At 40.0% G+C, this 21,111-nt stretch overlaps 1 protein-coding gene across 1 annotated transcript; it reads left to right on the top strand.

Moving 5' to 3' along the window:
* Nucleotides 1–5,170: 5,170 nt before the first annotated feature.
* Nucleotides 5,171–18,057, top strand: LOC309594177 (lysosomal amino acid transporter 1 homolog; the record flags this gene model as incomplete). Its single annotated transcript, XM_082319567.1, has 7 exons — nucleotides 5,171–5,508; nucleotides 6,751–6,880; nucleotides 8,041–8,131; nucleotides 9,886–10,010; nucleotides 10,917–11,012; nucleotides 11,984–12,169; nucleotides 17,956–18,057. 7 exons carry the CDS (start codon nucleotides 5,171–5,173, stop codon nucleotides 18,055–18,057), a joined length of 1,068 nt encoding a protein of 355 aa, XP_082175693.1.
* Between the last annotated feature and the right edge of the window lie 3,054 nt (nucleotides 18,058–21,111).

Genomic DNA, 21,111 nt, shown 5'->3' with positions numbered 1-21,111 from the left:
ATACAACACTCTTTCTTATCAAAATATTTTAAAATATTCATGTCCAAAAGTACACATCCCACAAAGAGCGCAGGACTTTTGTATCGCGGATCGCTAGCTGCCGTTACCCATCAATTTAAAGGGCGGCATTTAAGAGCGGCCAAGGCTCAGCAAGCGGGCACGAACACCGCGGTGCAAAGGTCTCCATGGCGTTTATCAGGCATCCAGAGCAGAGGCTGGGCTTGCACAGGGCACGTCGGCCTCGTCCCTGCGGTAAAGGAATGGCCAGCGGCCTCCTCGCGCGAAACCTCGTCTCCCCGTTTCTCCCAATGGCTGCTCTGCGTACGTGCGCTATGCGGGCCCGAGATGTATGTTTTTATATAAAAGAGGGGTAGCACCACAGACGTAACTGCCTAAGTCTTAAAAACACCACGGCTGTTTGCACCTCGTCAGCACCCGCGGCGCTTCGGGCGCCTTCGCCCGCCCGGGGCTGCGTGAGCGGCGCCCGCCGCCACAGGAAGGCGGGAGGAAGACGCCCGAGTTGTGTAAGAGCAGCGCGCCTGGGGATGCGCCTGTCGCCTGCAGCCTCGGCTTCCCCGCGCCACGAACACCCGCCCCGCTTCCTCGGGGGGAGCCCGGCCCCGGGGCCGCGGCCCTCGGCGGCCGGCGGGAGGCGGCGAGGCCCGGCCTGAGGGGAGGGGAGGGGAGGGACGGCCCGGCGCTGGGCGCCGCACCGCCGCCCGCCCACAGAGGGCGCCGCGGCCCCGCCGCTGCGGCGCTGATGGCGGCGCCGGGGCTGCCGGGGGAAGGGGCGGGAGGGGCGGCGGCGCTTTCTCCCGCCCGTCTCCCCGCCGCGGGCCGGGGCGCTGCGGGCAACGGGGTGGCGGCCGCCGTGCGCGGGAGCGTAACCCCCTGCCGGTCCGCAGGGCCTTCCGTGCGGCGAAACCGCCCTCCGGCGGCGGCGGTGCGGGGAGAGGCGTGCGGCCGGATCCCCGGAGCAGCAGCAGCAGCTCTCGCCAGGTCGGTGCCTGCCCGCTCGGGTGCGTGTCTTCGCCTCCCCAGCCAGGCCCGCCCGGGCCTCCCGGGGCTGCGGCCCCCGCCGGCCCCCTCCCCGCCGAGCACGCTTTGCCTGGAGCCAGGGAGCCGCTGCCCCTGCTTGAAGTCAGTCTGGGTTACCGTTGCCTTAACGTTGCCCCCCCATTCCCGTTCCTCCTCCGATGACCCCCAAAGGGACGGCGCCCCCCGGGCTGCAGGGCTGCGATGCCTGCCGGGCTCTCCTGAAGAAAGGCGCATCCCTATGGTTTGGGTTTGGTTTTTTTTTAATAAGCTAATTTGGAAGTGTTCGGTGAGAACTGGGCTTGGTTTCTAGGTAAGGTTTGGACATGCTTTATCACCAGCTCTGAATTCACAGGCAGCATGCATAATCGGGATTGTGTAAAAACATGGTTAGAGAGTAGCTTGAGACAAAATACGATGACCGGGTTAATGCTGGGAAGTGTTTCAGAAGCCCTGAATTACTCCTTAGTTCAGCTCTGCTTTTTTTTTTTTCATTTTCCCCAGGAGTAACTAAATTATGAATACTGTACAACTGAACATCCTTTTGGATTTCAAGCTGTTATTAGCTGCTATTTAGAGAACTTGCAAATCTGCCAGACACACGTATCTGACATCTTTACACGTTACTAGCCACGTCTCGTTGTTTGACATCCAGGAACACGCAGCAGCCAGGACGTGCGGATGTTGGTGCTCGAGGACATGGTATAGATGGACTTGGCAGTGTTAGGTCAACGGTTGGACTCGATGATCTTGAGGGTCTTTTCCAACCTTGGCGATTCTATGATTCTGTGTTCAGGGCAGCCTGGCAGTCAGGGAGGCAGAGAATCTGTGGCAAGTCTCCCAAGTGCCGGGGAAAGCTTGCTTTTCCTCATCTGTGCTGTGAAGCTATTCTTAATGAAGTGGATTTCACTTTTAAACCATTGACTATTTCTATTTGTACATTTTTACTCCAGACTAAGGGATTAAAATAAGAAAAAGAGTGTCCAAACAGGAGTCTCAAGCTACTGGTTCCTTATTACTAAATATCTTTACACCGTAATGGTTTTATTTCTAGCTAGACAAACACTAAACCTTTTCAGCAAGGTATAATGTCAAAGTTCCAAGTGAACTGTTCTGCTGAAATAATACCTTTACTGTAATTTTTCCAAATGGTAGGAACTAGTATTTGGGCAGTAATCTAAGAAAGAATATGAGATTACAGGCAAGGAATTGTTATAGGAACATAAATCACCTTTTGATGTTATTTTCCTTTCTCATCATTGACAACTTAAATACTATAGGAAGAAAAGGAATGTCATAGCAATCTCCTTATCCTGTTTTCCGGTGGAAAACTTTTAATGCAACAATAGAAAAGTAAAAGCTTTTTTAAAAATGTTGAGGAAAAATTCAATGCGAGACTGTATATCTGTGCTAGACTGTGTATATCTGGGGAGGGAACCATCTGGATTGGTCTAGCTCAAACACCATTATTCTTTTGAGCTAAAAACGTAGTTATAAAATAGTTCAGTGTCAGAAGATGGAGCTTATTCGGTGAAGGGTGTATCCTAATATGGCACGCCCAGTCCAAGTGTGAAAATAACTGAAGATCGAACACTGACACCGTTGCCTTTTGCCTTCCCAGCAACGGCAGGAGGAGTTCAGGTTTTGTGGCCAATACGTTCAGTTGACGGCATCCAGTTGTGCTAGCCACTGGTGGAATTGTTGGTTTTGGTGATAGGGCTCTTACTGGGACAGAGTATTTTGCTGAAGATTTAAGAAAAGTAGCAATTATTGTAAGATTAAAAATACGGTCACAAGGACTGGCAAAGCGGACGTTATTCTGCTGCATAAATGTTAAGTAATAACAACCCAAGAATATCCACATGCTTTGAATGTGTTAAGTGTGTTGTGTGGCAGGAGGCCAAAGCTCAAGTCTTCAGTCATCTGGGAAGTGTAAGTGGCCTGTCTAATTCCTACCACTTTTTAAACTGTTTGGTTTTCCATAATAGCTGCAGGGTTTTGGAGCAGGGTATAGCATAAGATCAGGTGGTTAAGTCTGAATTGCCTTGTTTAGACTTGCTGCCACATAGTCCTTGATCTTATAAGAGAATTTCTGCATGCATGAGTCCAACTGCAGTTATGATATTCAGACATGGTTTTAAATACCATGTTAAACCTAATTTTTCAGACATGGTTTTAAAACACCATGTTCAATTTTTTTTTTTTTTTTTTTTTTTAACATCTGACATAGTTTGCTTAGCTTGAAATGGGCGTTTTGGGATGAAGCATAATAAAATGTATAAGGTTTTTGTTACAATGTTTATGAATGGTTGAAAGTTCATGCCTAAAACCTGCCTCCTAAGTAGTGTGTGTGCTTTGATGTTTCTCTCTTTTTAGTGGGTGGTAAAACCCTGCTTGGCTGTAGAGTACCAGAATGGGAAAGCTTGCTTGAAACATGACTTGCAACTTTTTTTTTTTTTTTTAACTTTAAAAATTATTTTCAAAGATGGCTACAAAGTGTAATAACTTCACCAGTATAAGCTGAATATATCTAATAGGCTAAGGTGAATTCTCAGTGTATGAATACATGTTCTTTTTTTTTTTTATCATTTAATTGGTGTAGGTCCAATGATGACAGCTCTCTTGAGAGGCAGCCAGTTTCTGCAGAAAACTTGTTCCAGCATTTAACGCCACAGATATCTGAAGTCTCTTGAAAAGAAAAAGCAGGTTTCTCAATGACTAGCAAAGTGAGTCCTAACTTTACAGTGAATGATGCTCTATGAAAACAAACTTTGTGAAACTTTATCAAGATTTGAAAGTAGTTTGACGCATAACGAGGGTGGCTCTGACCTGTTATGTTGCAGAAAGGGTATATTGGCAGCCCTTCCAAGCCCTGTCCCCATGTGTGTTAAGAACATCAAAAATCCCAGCTACAAACATCAGGCCTTTGGGGACTGTTGCCTGTGAGATACTGCATAACTTTATTCACTTCTAGGGGAATGCTCTTATCCCTCAGTATTACTTCTCCTGTTTCCTGAATTCACTGTGCATCTGAGATGTTCCAAATGGTCTTAAAAATTTTCACCATCCTTCTTGTTACTGGTTCTACATCTAGCTTTAAATACTAAACAGGTGAACCTGGTTTGTTTGTTTGTTTGTTGTTTTAAACAGTGCATTTGCTCTGGCTTTTTTCCTTAATAGCTAGTTGATTTTAGACTCCTCTGTATGAGGAATTATTAACCTTCAGAGGACTTAAATTATCATCAGAATGAGTAAGATATCAGCTGGTTTTTGTCAGCAGTCAGTTACAAGGAATAGTAATAGGTAATTCTCCATTTTTGTTAAAATTTTCTTCAATTTTCTAGTGGTTAGCCTTCTGAGTAAATATTGAAATTTCAAATAGGATGTATATTTCAGCAGGAACAAAAAATATTCAGAATTATTATAATTGGCTACAAGAAAATATTTTTAAAGGTCAATCTCAACCTTCCCTTGCTTCAAAATTTAAGCTGTACTGTACTATTTTTCATTCTGGGGGCAGAAGTACTCTACGTTTGCCTTCTGCAAGTTTCTTATGCTTTCCGTCTTTCCTCTGGAGCATTAAATAACGCAAACTGTTTGACAGTGTTTTGAATCACTAGTTAGTCTGGTGGGCTAGCTAGATTCAAGTAGACCTTAGAGCTCATCTGGAATCTAAGTGACTTCTTTTTCATAACATTATCCTGAAACTAGTTGCACAGAAAGCAACATGGTATTTATGTTTTGTAAGTGTAAGTAGAGTGTTCAGAATCTGGGCTAGTACCATTAAAGAAAGTACTGTTACTTTATTGGCGTAATGTTGAACATGAAAATCAGAGCTTTGGTCTTAAGTGCAAATAAACCGCATGGTTTACTTTACCCTGTAGCAGATTGCTGGCACCTCAGTGTAACTGGCAGTCTCAGTCTAACACAACCTCAGACTAAAATGCTACAGCGATATAAATCTGGAGTGTTGCATATTTGTCAAGGGCTAATGAATGTGATGGACCACAAAGCATTTTTCTTTCTTGGAAGTCTAACTTCTCTTCTGTAAGCAATAAACATAAGCAAGCATTGTACAGTTAATGTCTTATTCACACTGGCTCTATTTATTTCTTTGAAATTGGCAGGTTCGTTTATGAGATTGGAAATAACTGTGATATCAAGCATCCGTCTGGATGCAGAGGTCTTTTCACAGAGGATATTCAGCATTGGTAAACGGATTTGCGGATTTGCATGGGGTAAAAACGGAGGCAGAAATAAACTTCTGAAATTGAATCTCGGTCCAGGAATGATGGCTTCTCAGCTGTATACACATGCTTTCAATATCTCCCCAATAGAGAAGAGGAGATTGTGCATAAATGGAACACCATGGATTTGGCATCTCCTAGAAGAATGTGTCGAGAATGCGTGGGAGTATTGGAGCGTTGTCATAGGACTGATTTCCATTGTCTGTTTTCTGTTTGCTGCACTACCGTAAGTTTAAAGTCTTAAGCAGTCCTCAGATTCAAACATGAGTAATCTTGCCTGAAGCCTTTTTCAAAAGCTGCCTTTTTTTTTATTATTTTATCTTGGATATGTTTCTCTATCTGCATAATACAGATATAATATGCCAGAGAAGCATGTTGTTCATGTTTGCAACAATATTTGGTGGTTGACAAATGCGCTTGATGTACTGTTCTGTTGTACTGACTTGACACTAATCTCTGCCACTTAGAGCAAATGAGAATAAATCACCTCTTCTCTCTTATCTTCTCCACCCCGAGATGTGTGTGCACACGCAGGCACACTTGCAGCAGGAGCTGGCTCAGTGTTTATTTAAACCACATGCTCTGTCACCAGTACTGTCGTGCTGGCTCCTGCCAATGAAATTGGGACTGAGAAAAGGTCAGAAACGGCACATGAGTTAGCACTTCGGTAGTGTGAAATCAGTTGCTGTTTGGTCGCTGGCACTGGGTTCAGGTTTCAAATATGTAGGTAGGAGATGACAAAGGAAAAGTAGAAATGCTCCCAGCAGGTGAAAATGCCTGAAACAAAATGGGATTGACTCCAAAGCCTGTCCCCATAAGGGGGATATAATTTACTGAACTAGTAAATGGGCTCTGGAAATCAAGCAAAATAAAACCACGCTTTGTAAGCTGTTGAGCTTCAGAAATATTAGTTGAAAGGGGGCTCTACATTAAAACTGTCATGTTAGTGAGCATGGAATTCATCAAGATATGTCTAATGGACTCACGTTTGGGATTGCTTCATAGTCCCCGTTGTGAATCTGAATAACAGTTCTCCAATTTAGAGGCATAAGTGTAGTTGTCAGCTCTTCTAGAAGCTTTGTTCCTTCTTAGCCCTTCTATGTTAAATAACAGTGGTTTTCTTCTTTCGGTATTTTAAAGGCTGGTATTTACAGCAGATGAATGTGAAATGCTTATGGCATAGTTCTGGTGTCCAGAAAATGGTATTTCAGTGCAGGCCACAAAAAAGGAGCACATGCAAGCAGTAATGAGGTTGTGATTTGAGTCTTTTGTTATGTTAGAGTAAGACATGGTGAGCTATAGTGATACGGAGTTCTTCTTCAAAAGGTAAGCGGAGTATTGCTGCGATAGGTCTCTTGTGGTTAGAGTTTTGATCTTTCTTTATTCAGATTTTGAAAAATGTGCTTCTGAGCTTATTAAACATTTTTTGCTTACGCTGTTTTACAATTACTTCTGGAATTTGTGCCAGTCAAATATACGTTGCCTGTCAGAATGGAAGAGTGGATCAAGCACTGTCTTTGGGCTTTCTGCTGTGTTGGATAGCTGGAGATCTTACAAATTTCGTAGGCTGCTATTTAACAAATCAACTGCCAATTCAGGTAATCTGTCAATATTCCTACTTTTTGATTTATCCTTTTCAAACTGTCTCTTTAAACTCTAGGATGACTTCATATTGCACAGCAAAGTACACACTAGGAAAGAAAATAGTTTTGTATTCTGTTCACTGATCTACCATCTATAAAATAAGTCATAATTTCCTAAATATTTACATTGCTACTGTTGTGTGTTGTAGAAACTGTTTCACGCTTGTAATTAACATTCAGAGAAACTTACGAGGTGTTACTTGATGAATGAAGCGGGGAATTTTCTTTTGAGCTGCAGTTTCAAAGTAAGCTTGCAGAGCGAATAGGGCTGGAAGGGGCTGGATGGAAGTTGTGTTGTTTAGCTTGTGACAGATAAAGCTGTTTTGGGACAGCTACTCTTTAAACTTCCTCTTGGTTGGTTGGTTTGTTTTTAAGAAAACTGTTTATTAAGGGAATATTTTTATTAGAGAAATACTAGTTCGAAGCTGTTAATGTCTGACTAATTTGAAAATATATTTTCTTCATTAAGGGGAGGGTTTCTCAGAAAGGAACAGTTGTTTTCAGCAATACATTAATTGCATCAGAAACTTTCTTATCTGCGGTTTTTATTTTTGACTCTTAATTAAAAGAGAAAGAGGTATGTGTCAGTCACCTGCAGAAGTCTTCACAAGCTGGAGATGGACCCAAGGGTGGACAGAGTTGTCTTCTCTTTTACAACTTAACGTGTGGCACTAACCGTCCCATCTCCCCAATACGAAAAGGGGAAGAGAGAGTGTCAGTTTTGTCTTATTGAGGGAAGAGGCACTGCGTAAGATTAGTAGCTTCCAAAGTGCTGGCAAACTAAGTGGAACAGACTTAAGCTTCTGGGCAGAAAGGATTTATCTGTCTGCCCAGGTAGGAATTTGTGCTATGCATCCTGGAAAATGACCAGCTATTGCAATTGTGTCGGCAAGCCCCTGTTGCATAAGGTTTACACTGTGTTCATCTGCAGCAGTCTAACTTGTTTTGTACTGGAAACGCTTTCTTTTTTCTCTTTTTTTTTTTTTTTTTTAATTTTTTTTGGCAGTGCTTTGCTATTTATCATTCACATGATAATTATGAAGCAAAATTTCCATGCAGTTAAGGTATTTTGAATTATTTGTATACTGAACAAGCAAATGTATCTTCTCTTTCAGATTGTCACTGCTGTTTTTTATGTTAACATGGATATAATTATGATTTCACAATTTGTCTACTATAAGCTCAAGAATCAGAAGATGACAAAATGTAAGGTTTTTCAACAATTAAAATGTTCTCCATAATGCAGCACACACTCTTTGATATTTTCTACAGCATTTAAATACGTTTTTTTCAGAGGGATCAAACAATAGAGTGCACAAATTCTGGTTGAAGTTGTTAGGTCTGTTGCTTCCAGTTTTCTCAGGCTCTTGTGAAAATCCTGCCCTTTCTCTTCTCTGTCTTCTGCCTTTCTTTTTTCTTACCCACATAATAGATGTAAATATTTTCCATGTCGTACTTTCAGTTTATATAGACATACAAAATGCGGTAGTTTTGTGGAATCTGGTTCCATATTTTAACTTACTCCACGGTTTTACTATCTACTTACGGCTCTCTAAATATAGGTATAAGTTGAAAGCAAGCATTATTTCTTTGTGTGGTTCAGTTAGTTTCCTCCATGTTGCTTGAAACCGGACTTTATTTGCTTATAGCATAAAATATCTTGACATCTTCATGTGTTCTGTTTCAATACATACAGTTAAAAAACATATTCAAGGGGAATAAAGTTACTTGAGTTGTGCTTCATAAAGTCCTGGCAGTAGTTGTAGTATTCAGCCTACCAATGGACTACTGTTTTGAGTGAAATGGAAGACAGAAAGCTCTGTTCACATTGTATCAAATCAAAAACATTAACTCATCAATCTAAAAAAAAAAAAAAAAAAAGTATCAAAGCACATCCATGGTGCAGCAGAGGTAACAAAAAGCTGAAGTAAAACAGATGCCTGCCCAGCAGCCTAAATAGGGATAAAGCAGATTCATTCAATATGGAGCTGATAATAAACCTGGAGATAGGTCAGTGCTGAAGATATTTCCTCCCTGCTCTCTACTCTTGAAAACAAACACAGGCTTCTGTACATTTTAACTACCAGTGCCTGTTTCAGCTCAACGGCTTGCATAGCTGGAGAGGGAGAAACGGTACTGTGATTAGAGCTGTGAAAGAGGGCTTTTCAGTACCCAGTTCTGGAGCAGTTACAGGTTGGTTGATTTTGCATCTCAAGGTGCAGCCTGTGGAACAGCACTACTAAGTCTGTGTTATTTAGACTGCGAGTCTTTAGGACAGGCTTGCTAATGCCGTACAGCAATTTGTTCCACTGGTAACAGTGACTGCAGGACTTTACCAGCATCTTGTAGATACAGAAGATAGCGTAGCTCCAGAGTTCTGTAGGGTTGTCTGCCATTTTCAAGTTGTCTTGTAGGTGTCTATGGAGACTTGCTAGATGGAGTCTGTGTCTTTGAGTACGTGGGTCTCGATAAGGTTCAATATCTAGCCAACCATGGACATAGAGACTGGTCCAGCGGAGCACTTAGGTTACGTATTTATCTTAAAGATATTTTTGTTAATTTAAATTTCAAATATCCTTGCTTTTGCAGTTTTTAATCAAGATGTGCTGAAAGAACTGTTACATTCTATTCTGCTTAGCAGTTTTCTGTTTATCAGCTTTATTTATAAGAGATGAGCTGAGTATGAAGATTTTCTCTCTCTCGGTAGCAGTGCCCACTTAGGGAGTTGCCCTCCTGTTCCTGCACTGCTACCCTCAGTTGTTGCACGAAGACACAGTACAACTATGATAGTGAGCAGAGGTGGGCACAGAGCCCAGAAGAAAGAGGTGGACATACGTTGCTGCCAAGAAGATACATGAAATTGTACCTTTAAATTTACGTATTTATATTGCATACAAAAAATAACCTTAAATCAACAGCAGATGTTATTTTTCAGCTGATTTGTTTGTATGTCATTCTAGGCAGCAAAAGCCTGAAGAATCTCTGTATAACATGGATCACGGTGTGCATAGCAGCATGTGTTATTTTGCCCTGTCAGCTGTTACTAAGAAAACAAGACCAGAGTACAGTATTTGAAAAGAGTAATGTAAGTTCTTACCTGCTTCCATTCCAAAAAAACTTGCACCCAAAAGTGTCTTGAAAAGATTGCGTATTCTGAGCTTTAAAGAAATTTGGATGATGTTTTTAACAATGATTTAGAAGTTGTAAATGTGGCACTATGTGGATGTTTCAACTATGGACCATACATCCCAAAGTAAAGAAGTTATAAAATTGCTGCTTTTAGCAGCATCCTGTGTTTTGGGCTTATTCTGTCCCCTGGGTCACTAGGATGTGCTGCTCTGTGAAATAACATGTATACGTGTTGTGTTTCTGCTTGCGTTAAATACTGTAGACATCCATGTAGAGACTACAGAGTCACAAGTGAAATCAATAAAAGTGGAAAATTACAATTGTACCTGCTGCTGCTGTCATTTCAGCAGGAAAGTTCACAGGCTATTCTAGCAATTTTATGGCCCTCATACTAATGCCAGTAAAATAATTGTAATCCAGCAACATTGCCCAGCAGGGAAGCAGCTTATTTTCAAAACACAGCTAGAGTAAGAAAACTAACAACTCTTACACTGTGAAAAATGAGTATTTTGCTTTCTCCAGACAGGATGATTCATTTTTTCAGTGGCCCTAGCTACAGTTCTTAGTTTTGGTTTGAATTATTGTGCCCAGGCTTTTTTAGCAGGAGGACTGGATTGATATTAGTGTCGTATCCTAAAGCCCGGCACTAGTTTTGATCTCGGTCATGGCTATGACGCAGCAGTATGCATTGTTGTGAGATAAAGATTAAACCCTTTCTAGCCCTCTTTGGTCATTTGAAGAGCAGCACTGAACTGCTTTGAAAGGAGTTCTGTCCAGAAAAATCAGCCAGTGGACTCTCAATTTAATCCTCTGAAATGCCTGAAAACATTCTTGCCAAAATATATGTACCTTTCTTTTTCAGAACTCTCTCGATATGATTGAAATGTCAGGCTTCATTTGTGGCTATATATCCTGTGTGTTTTACTTGGGAAGTAGATTTCCTCAGCTGTATAAAAATGTAAGTAGGTTTTTGGCTAAATACACTTGTATATTTTACAAAATACTCTCTGTTGCTTTAGATATTGGACTCTCCCTAACAGTGAGCTCTCTTGAATTTGAAAGCCTACCTTGCTTTTGTGACTGTCTAAAATGGTAAAGAGAAAAAGTTTTGGTTTTTTTCCCATTCAGAGGAGGATGTTGAGAATTTTAGGAAAATTATGGACTTTGATGGAAGAGGATTTATTGGCCAAGGAAGAAGTGTTTACAGTTGGATTTATCAGATATGAACAGAAACATGCTTTGTGTGATTATTGTCATGAGCAAGTGATGTCTCCCCTTTTCTTTCTCCAAACTATTCTACCTTAAGTAATCAATCATGGGATCAAAAGTTAGAATTAGAGGAAAATCAGTTTAGAATTTTAGCCCCTTTTCACAAAGATGCCATTACTGACGTTTTTTTCCCCAACACCCTCTTCACTATCAGTATATTAAAAAAAAAAAAAAGGGAAAAAAATCACAGCAAAAGACCTGAAGGTTTTACATTGACAATTGCATACAGGCATTTAATTAATTGATTATGGAAATGATTAGTTCATTTCCAAGCCTATTCATATTCCCACTCTACCTTTTCCTTCACAGCTGGAATACCACAATATTTTCAAAAAGGTCTACTAAGCACACTGATAGAGCAACAGGTTTCTTACGAACTAAATATCATTTGGAAACAGATTATCCTTGCTGCTTTGCACTTACATAAAAATTACATTAACTGGAGCTGCTTCTAAGAACTGTAACAACTTCTGTAGTTTTCAGTGATATGTGCTGAAAGTACTAAGCTCAGAGGATTCAGAGCCCAGGAAGAGATGGACAAGAATGACTGAAAGTCTTTGGATGTGTTATAGTACAAAATGCCCAAATTATCTATAACTGGCTACTGTGATACATGTTCTAACATTTCTTTTGTATTTGTAAAAACTTCTTTGTATTTAGTTCCAAAGAAGATCAACAGAAGGCACCTCTTACCTGCTGTTTGCATTAGCCATGATGGGAAACTGTACATACGGACTGAGCCTTGTTTTAAAGATGCCAGCTACTGAATCCTTCCGGGCCCTCTACTTTTTACACCATCTTCCATGGCTCATTGGGAGCTTTGGAGTTTTGTTTCTAGACATTTTTGTATCCTTTTCCTGTAGAGTTTCTCAGGATGGGCTTGTTAATAAGTAGATCAGAAATTAAGTGGATTTTTTTTTTAAATCAAAATTTTTTCTATGATTCTAACCTGATCATAAAATCTTCTTTCTGAACAATAATTTGTATTCTTTTTATAATAATATTTCTTGATAAGAATAACAAGTTTATAGAAAATATCTACATTAAAGCTACATTGCACAGGTTAATTTATATCTTGTAGCTAATATGTAGTATACTAAAAGTTGGGGGGTCTTTGCACATTGTGCTGTTTTTCTTAGGTTTGCTGTCAGATAAATGTAAAAAAACCAAAAAAAACCCAAACAAACAAACAAACCAAAACAAACCCCAAATCTGCTTGTTTTTAAATGCAAATATAGAATTATGGCTTTGTTATTGCAAGATTGCATTAACGTCACAGACAAACTATGAGGTTTTGGCAAACTTCGTTTCAGAAAATAGCACTTAACAAAGAAATGCTGCAGCTCCCCTTAACTGTATAATTCAGGGCAAAATCAGTTGTATTGAGACACTGGGTGCCTCTGAAAACCAGCAGCTATGCTCTTTGACTCATGCTAAGGGCTAACTGACTACACAGTTATGTAGATTAGTATGCCAGTTTCTTGAAAGTCCTGAGCAAAATTAAAACACTATAATTTTTTATTCTTATATTCAGGGGACATACATAAGATGTCCACAGTATATTAGTTATTGTTAGTCGTGCTCTTTCTAGATTGAGCATTAGAATTCTGCGATCAAAAAGTTAAAAGCAAAGTGTTGAGAGTAATATTGTACTTTTGCTTTAAAAGCCTAGTGAATGGTAATGTGGTGATACTTGATCTTACTGTTTGCTATAGGTTTATAGTCACCTGTCTTGTTACTATAGCTTGTATTTCACTTAAAATAGTATAAAGAGGAGATTTTTCTGATTTTTCCTGAAGTAAGAATTTTAGGTTTGTGTCTGAAAACATTTTGGTACTTAGCGCCATGAACTCAAACTATAAAACAGGATAAAATGAAGAGTGATTTCAGGACCATGCTGAAGCATATTGTGTTAATCCGTTCCATATTAAAAGGAAGTTCTTTACCGGATTTACCTGGAACGGTTCCAGAAGTTATGATTCCCAGGCATCAGTCTTGTTTTTCTGATTAAAGTAATTTCATAAGCAACTCCAATTAGACTAGCGATGGGACGGCCGACCCTGGCCTTTGGATGGACGGTTAAATTATACTGTCGTTCAGCATAGCCATCTGTGTTTTCTGCATCTCCAGCCATGGCGATTTAAGTGGGCACTTTAGTAAAACATTCTGCATCGTGGGAACATAATACTCCACCAGTGGTGAGACTAAACTGTGGTTCATGGCCCGTTTCGAAAGAAATTGTAGTTTTATGAGACAATGCTGTTTCTTTCACATGAGCGGACTGTAGGGATTCAGGGTTGCTAGCCCATGTGGCTGGTTTGAGCACTCAGGCCTTTTGTTCCACGAACCCAGTAGTGACTCTTTCTTCCACCCCCAGCCCCCCCAGCTGGAAACATAAACTGGCCAGTATTTATTTACCCCAAAAACCCTAGAACTTGATCTTGATGACCCTTACAGTACATTATATGCATATTTGCAGATGCCTTCCTATGATGTACTCTGAAAAGGAACTTGGCCACAGACCTCCCCCCCTCTCTGACCCTGCCCCAGGATTGCAGTGCCAGTGTGCACATGACATTCATTTCTGGGTTCTGTCTTGATTGGAGCCTGAATCCAATCTTGCTAATCGTCCTCCAGTTCAAATTGTATTGAAAACAGATGCTTCCAAATCAGGTTGAGGAGCTTACAGGAATCTAGTCAAGTATATAGTGTTAGTTGAAAATGTATGAAGTATTTGTAATCAAGAGAAAACAAAAGCAGACCTCCTGCTTTGAGAAGCCCTGAAGGTATAGAAGTCAATGCTTTTAAAGAGGGCTTCATTACTGTCTCTTGCCAAGCAAGAAAATAAAAAATCTAACAAACTGGTATGCCATGTTGGACCAGAAAATGAAGAACAGGATCACCTGCATTTTGGAAAACAGGAATTAAACCAAAAAGCCATAATTTCTAAGAGGGAGGTGTTTCATAATTGATCATTTGTGTGACAGATGGTCTCTGTTTTGAGGAGTAGTTGCAGAAATTGCCTAATTCTAGTAGACTTTATTCCTGATAGTGTCCAGAGTTTCATTAGGTAGAAAGTAAACTCTCATTTCTCAAGGTCCAAGCAGGGATTAAGAGTTCACTTACTCTGTGTCTGCTGCAGTGTTCTTTTGCTTCCATCTGACACGGCTGGCATTGACTATTTTTAGAAACAAATGGACTCCAGATCATAGCTGGAACAGCAGCTCCAGCGTTACTTAGTGCAGGATTACACTGGAGTTGTTTCAGCTCAGTTTAACAGGATAACACGGTCATCCTGTTTCCTTGGTGTCTAAAGTTAAAGTTATTTGGTTGCACAATGAGCCAGTTACTTTCAATAAATAATGGAAGTGTCCAATTGTTTGTAAAGTATGAATTGTCCTCCTTTTCATTTTAAGAGGAGTTTCATAGTATTGCACGTTTGAATTAGAAATTGGACACGATTTTCTGTTGCAGGAAATGTTCCCTTCCAACTGCTGCTTTGCAGTGGAAGGTGGTTGGAGTTTCTCAAGAAACCACAAAGCCCAGGGTTTAAGTGGGCCTGATAGGGCGCCTAGTCAGTCGGAGACGCTCAGTCCAGCTTTGCCTATTTTAAGGTTCCATGGTGGACCTTATTAGAGCTTTATTTTACGTGCATGATTACTTTGTATTTCACTTGCGCACAAGGATGCAATCCTACATATTTTAAAATACTAAATCGGTGTGCAGTTCTGCCCTTAGACTTTCAGCAGCAGACATCACTAAGTTTCCAAGAGATGGAATCTAGTGCAAATTTTTCCAGAAAACTTTGTCCTTTTCTCTAAGTCTACTACCCTCTTTCACCCTGCATCCTTCCTCCCCTGCTCCCACCAAAACCAAACAACTCTGCTTTGTGTCTTGTTCAGACAAAGCCCTTTACCAAGATTTTTGCCCCCCCTCCTTTTTTTTTTAACTTGATATCACCCTATTGTCAGAGAACTGTGTTCAAATCCTCCACATGTACTTCTTTTCATTACGTGTAGCCAGGTTGTTACTAGATAGCCAAAGTATATTCAGCAAGAGCCAAGCTGTTGTACACAGACTCTTCTCTTGCACCTTTTGTGCAGGGCAACCACTTGGAATCCATTATATACTTCTACAAAACATCACACTTTGTAATTTAATTACACTGTGCGACGAATATAAGTATGACCTGACAATTCAGCCAGGAGAGTTTCCCCACCAAACATACAACTTCTTCACTGTGCTCCTGTAAATACCCACTTCTGTCTCAAAACTGTTTCGTTTTTTGAATTATCATTAAATTGTTTGATTTCATGAAACAAATTTGATACACTAGCTCAGTGGCTGTCATGAACTTTACAACCAAACTGACTTCTCAGTCTCCTCCACTTTAGACTGCCTGCATGCTTAGGTCTTAAAGTTTCCCCCAGAAAGTCAGACTTGAGCAGCAAGTTAGTAGTCTTGGCAGTTTAGCATTTATTGAAAAAATATGAGCAGCTGAGTACATATGCTACAAAAACATGTTCTGGAAATACTGTTTGATAAGCTCCACATAACTTGTGTTTATAATTTCTTCCTCCTTAAAAGCTCTGTTCATGTTGCCAACTTGGTGGCTAAGAGTGATAATGCACAGTGCTCCAGCCCAGGCTTGTCCCAAGCCCACAGTATGATTTCAGCAAATTTCATTGCCAGTTCACGGTTTCTTTTTCCACCAGTGCAACTATTAGGACTTGGGGAGGTGCTCGGTTGCAAGTACAGTAAGGCCTATGAAAAAGAAAAAAAGAAAAAGGCAGGAAATTTAAGTGGTAGTTATATATGCTATAAAACTAATTTGCTAAACTCTAAGAAGAAAACATTCCCCACTTAATACTATAGAAAGACTGAAAAAGGAGTGCTGACCTGCTGTCTCTGAAGGAAATCCTGTCTAGTCTTTAGTTGGGGGCCTCAGAGGTGGGATGCTGGAAAGCCTTGGGAAGGTGGGATAATTCTTGGGGCTCTGCCTAGGATGTAGAGAATTTCCTCTCCATTCATCCAGGCCTCCCAGAAAACTTTTTTTTTTTTCCTTCTCTCCTTATTTTTATAAATAATCACATATATTAGCCTCAAACTTCTCACAACCATTGTCTACCAGCCAAGTTATTTTAACTGATCTAAAGTGTTCCTGCTAGAATACCATATGTCAGATTTCCTCCCAGAGAAACGATTTCATTTTTAAAATGGGATTTTACATGTACCAGTAGTGATGATCCAGGCTCTATGAAAGCTGAACTTACATGAGCATACATTGGAATTTGTACAAGGTACCCAAGTCTACAGATGGCCACTTGTTTCTACACCACATACCTTTAAACGTGCTTTAAACATGCGGATCCTTATGTTGGAGGCTCCCTAATTGACCTCATCTACTGCACGCGCTTCCACCTATCTAATGTCCTTCTCAAAACTTTCTTCATCAAAGTTGAAGAGCAAGGAATGCTGTGTTTAGCAAAGTCTGCTGCTGAAATCACTGTCTTTCAGAAAAAGAAAAAAAAGTGCCCAAGGTGAGAGAAAAAGGTAGGAGCCAAAAACCCTGCCGTACGGAGAGCATTGCCGCTTTGCTGGCCGGCGGTGGTTTGCCTTGGTGAAGGCAGGCTTCTGGTCCCTGCTGCTTTCCATTTCGCATCATTTCCATATTGACTTACTGCGACTAGGAAATCCTTGTTTTGTAAGATGCTATGCATATTTGTTAGAACAGAATAGAACAGAAAAGAAAAGGGAAGGTCATAGCTGGATAGGTTTGCACAATATCTTCATCTTAAAGTGGTACCTCTATCAGGAAACAACGTGGTTTGTATCAAGTTCAGTACTCGTGTAAAGCTCCTCAACTATCTAGCAAAAATTCCGAAGAGTAAGACATCTCTTGTGTCCTTTCTGAATGCACATCGCCTTTTTTTTAATTTAAGGGCTATGTACCCTCAATGTCAATAATTGTGTTGGAGAGCTGGAACTATCAGGAGAAAGGACAAGCACATACTTGTCAATTCTTTTTAGATTAGCAGTATTTCCAATGGTCTCTTTTACAGTAGAAAGAAATAATTATGTCTAATTGCACAATTCTGTGTTGAAAACAGCATTAAATATTGAGTCACACGACATTGTTCCTAGATGAACCTTGTTCCTCTTCTGCTTCTAATGAATTTCACACTTGGGACCCTTGCAGGCGTGAGGATGAGGTAGTAAAGGATATTTTCCTGTGTATTTGAGCCATATAACCAAGGGGATCTGAAGTTTTGAGTTAGAGTTTTTCTGTATGTTCCCTTTTCTAGTGTTGCAAGTAAAATATGATTAAACTTTTTGCCATAAAGAAGTACTGAAAATGAGCGTTAAGTAGGATTTGGAAAAGGTTATATGCTAATGTAGAAAATTGCACAGTCGGGATTAAGTAAATGGATAATACTTACACTACAGTACATGAATTAGATACAGCAAGTTTTAAGCTTTCCTCTGCGGACTGTGGTATTCAGAGTCTGTGCCAGAACTAAATGGATGGCTGCTTTTATTCTGTACAGCTTATTTTGGTTTTAATTGGAAGCAAGTACTGCAAGTGCTACCTCTGTATCCTAGTTAATTACTTCCTTACCCCAAAATAACAGGTGACTGTGCAATTCATCCTGTACCGTCAGCACAAGGAAAGGCAATCTGGTTTAGTAGCGCTGGAAGTGGAACCATTGCTGGTGAACGAGGAGACCGCCTAGTGTCGGGCTGGATTCCGCTCCTCTTTTCCTTGGCTTTTGCTCTTGGATGACTTTGACAAACAGCTAAGATTGCAGTTGCTTAGGGACCAAATTTATTACTTATTTTTTATTATTTATTGCATCATTAATTTGTCATTACTTATTTGCAAATGACATGCCAATAATAAAATATTTAATATTTACTGTGTTGTTTCAGGATAGATACATTTTTTTTTTCCCCCTGATTTTTTTCCCATTTTAGCTGTTTCTCCCCAAAGTGTGATACGGACTCACAGAAATAGGTGCTGTAGAAATATTTATCTGACATCACGATATAGTGCGTCTCATGGGATGACTATTTATTTTTAGATTAATATGTACGTCTAGTTAACAGTAGCATGGCTGGTTTAAAAACAGTGGATGAGATTCCCCATGTGCTTTGAACCCAGCCTGGAGTTACAGGACTGCTCAGTCCAGTTGCATTGTATGTAAGATTTGGTCTTTTTTATTCATACTCAATTTTGTATGCATCGGAAGAGAAAACATCCTATAATTAAGTAACTTCAGTGCAGAGGATCCGTTACTGATGCAAAAGCAGAATCCTGGTGTAAGCTGGTGGGAGCCTCATGTACAGCTCATTGCAGAGTGTCACTATGCATTTTATTTTTAAGAGTTAAAGCATTTGTACACCAATACCTGGGTGTTCCAAGGAATGTAATTACTGTATGTCATCATATACCCCATATAATGTTTTTGTACAACATGCTTTTTCTTTGCAAGCTTCTGGTTTAGAGAAGTACAAAAGAAAATTAGAAGCTAAGGAGACTGTACTTCGCAATTGCAGATTTTTTGCAATACTGTGTTGTGTTTGAAGAAAACTTTAATAAAATTATCTCAAAGAATAAACTTGTTAATATTTCACTGAATATATGTATAATGATTCACTCTTCAATAAATAAGTTTGTGAACAAAAGGGCTGTTTTTTTACAAAGGTCAATATGAGCATTTTATACATTTGTGGGCTTTTGAAGCTCATTCCCTTTGATTTCAGGTAACTGTTAAAGGGACACAATTTAAATTTTCTTTTTAAATAATAAAAACTAATAAATAATAAATTTATTTTTAACTCATAAAAAGAAACTAATGAGTGGAATTGATTGTATCTAAATTGCTACCAAAAGCGCACACTAAAAATGAAGCATTTTTCTCTCTGAACTTACATAGACCTTCATGTACGTCTGGTAAAAACCCCATGAAACAGGGTCGGGGTGGTTTTGGAGGGGTGGGGGCAATCTCAGCCCTGCTGCTGTATATGGAAATTTAATTTCAACTTCTGTTGCAGCAGTAACTTAACGTGAGTCACTGAATTCTGTGGTTTTGCTAGAAATGAACTGGGTCCTGTCAAGCGATGCCCGACTGTGGGATGGTGGATTAGGCGTCAGTGGCACAACGAGCCGTGGAAGGATGAACCCATGCCAGCAGCTCTGGAGGTCTGGATGGCTTACGGTCCTGCCGCTCGCCGAAAATACCGCTCGGTAATCCCCGCGTCCGTGGTGGTGATTTCGGCAGTGCCACAATAGCTGAGTAAAAGGGATTTGCTAAGTCGTATTGTGAGTAGCCAAGTACTTCTGAAACGTTTTACAGCTGAGGGTTTATGCGAGATCTACCCCAATGAAGTCGGTTACTTTATTAGTCTCAGTGTGTGCTTGGAGCCAACATGTTTTCCCTGATTTCTGCAGCGAGTAGAGGGTATTAGAAGTTAACCTTTTCAGTATATAAATTAAAATGCCATTTGTCGTACTCGCAGATTTATATGCTGTACGCATGAGATTATCAAACTCCTGCCTGGCTGGTGATTGAAACCATGACTTGTTACTTTTTAATGCAGTTAGAATTTGTTCTTACATCGTTTCTTCAAAGATTATTTCCTCTTTTATTGCTATATGTAATCCTATTTTGGGATGTATTTTTGTCTCCGTTTCATACTGCTGTTTATTAGAACAGCCAAATACGGGGTACATAAAGTTACTCTGATTTAATTTGAGAATTTTAATGGAAAATAATTTAACTTTTAAAATGTGAAGCAATGATAGTTATTTATTGATGGTTCATATATATGTAATATTTAGTATATGGTTAACTGAATACTTGAGAAAACGTTATTTCTGATTAGCTATTTGACTGCAAGAGCTGATCAAATACACAGAGTTGTCCTTGCTGTTTCCTATCACCTATTAGGTCTTTGTCATCCCCTTGCTCAGCCCATAATTATTGTCTCAGAACCAGACCCTGCCATGTCAGAAGGAGAAGCCAGAGCCGTGCCCAAATATACCAGGTTAGAGACTAAAGGGCAGCTCCTGATCACCTCGTTGTTAATCTCAGACAGGAAAATATAGTACGTAGCTGCTATCACAGCTGTTTTGTTGGAAAGCAAAGTGTCTTAATCTTCTTGCTTTATGCTACTAATTCTTCCCCCATGCTGCATGTAATCCAAGATTAACGGCATTGTTTTCTAATTTTATTTTTTTAACTATCATGGAAATCTCATTAACTAAAGGAAACATCTAAAATGTCTTCAGGGCTTTATTTTTAAACAAATTAATCAAATAATTTAGCTAACATAGTTCTCCATCATCCACAGAAGATTCTTCCAGGAATGGAGTTACTCCTGGCCATTACACTCCGGTTTTGATCACTTGTTTCAATAAGAAAAATACGTACTTAATTTGCCACTTCTGACTATCTATTGAAATTGTAAATTTGCCAGTGTTTTTTCTAAATTCATGCTTGTATTCTTGCTGACAAAAAAATGTATTATTAGTCTAAAGGAAACAAGGTTGGTTCACCTAGTAGGAAGCATGGAGCAAAAGCTACCACTGTTGGCTGCTCCAGGATCTCATTCCCTCCTTTTCCTACTAACTAGCTTTTAAGGTCTGCAGCATCTTATGGAACAACAGAAGATGATCGCACAAGGTTTTTAGTATAATACCTTCTAAAAGGGGGTTGTTTACCAAAAGTACAAGAAAGTACAACAAGAAAAAACACCTTATTTTCAGGATCAAAGAGCAGAAGCCA

Source organism: Platalea leucorodia (assembly GCF_965183815.1).
Source record: "Platalea leucorodia genome assembly, chromosome: 8".
Lineage (NCBI taxonomy): Eukaryota > Metazoa > Chordata > Aves > Pelecaniformes > Threskiornithidae > Platalea > Platalea leucorodia.
Note: the sequence above shows the minus strand (reverse complement) of the source record. Positions and strands in the feature narration are given on the sequence as shown.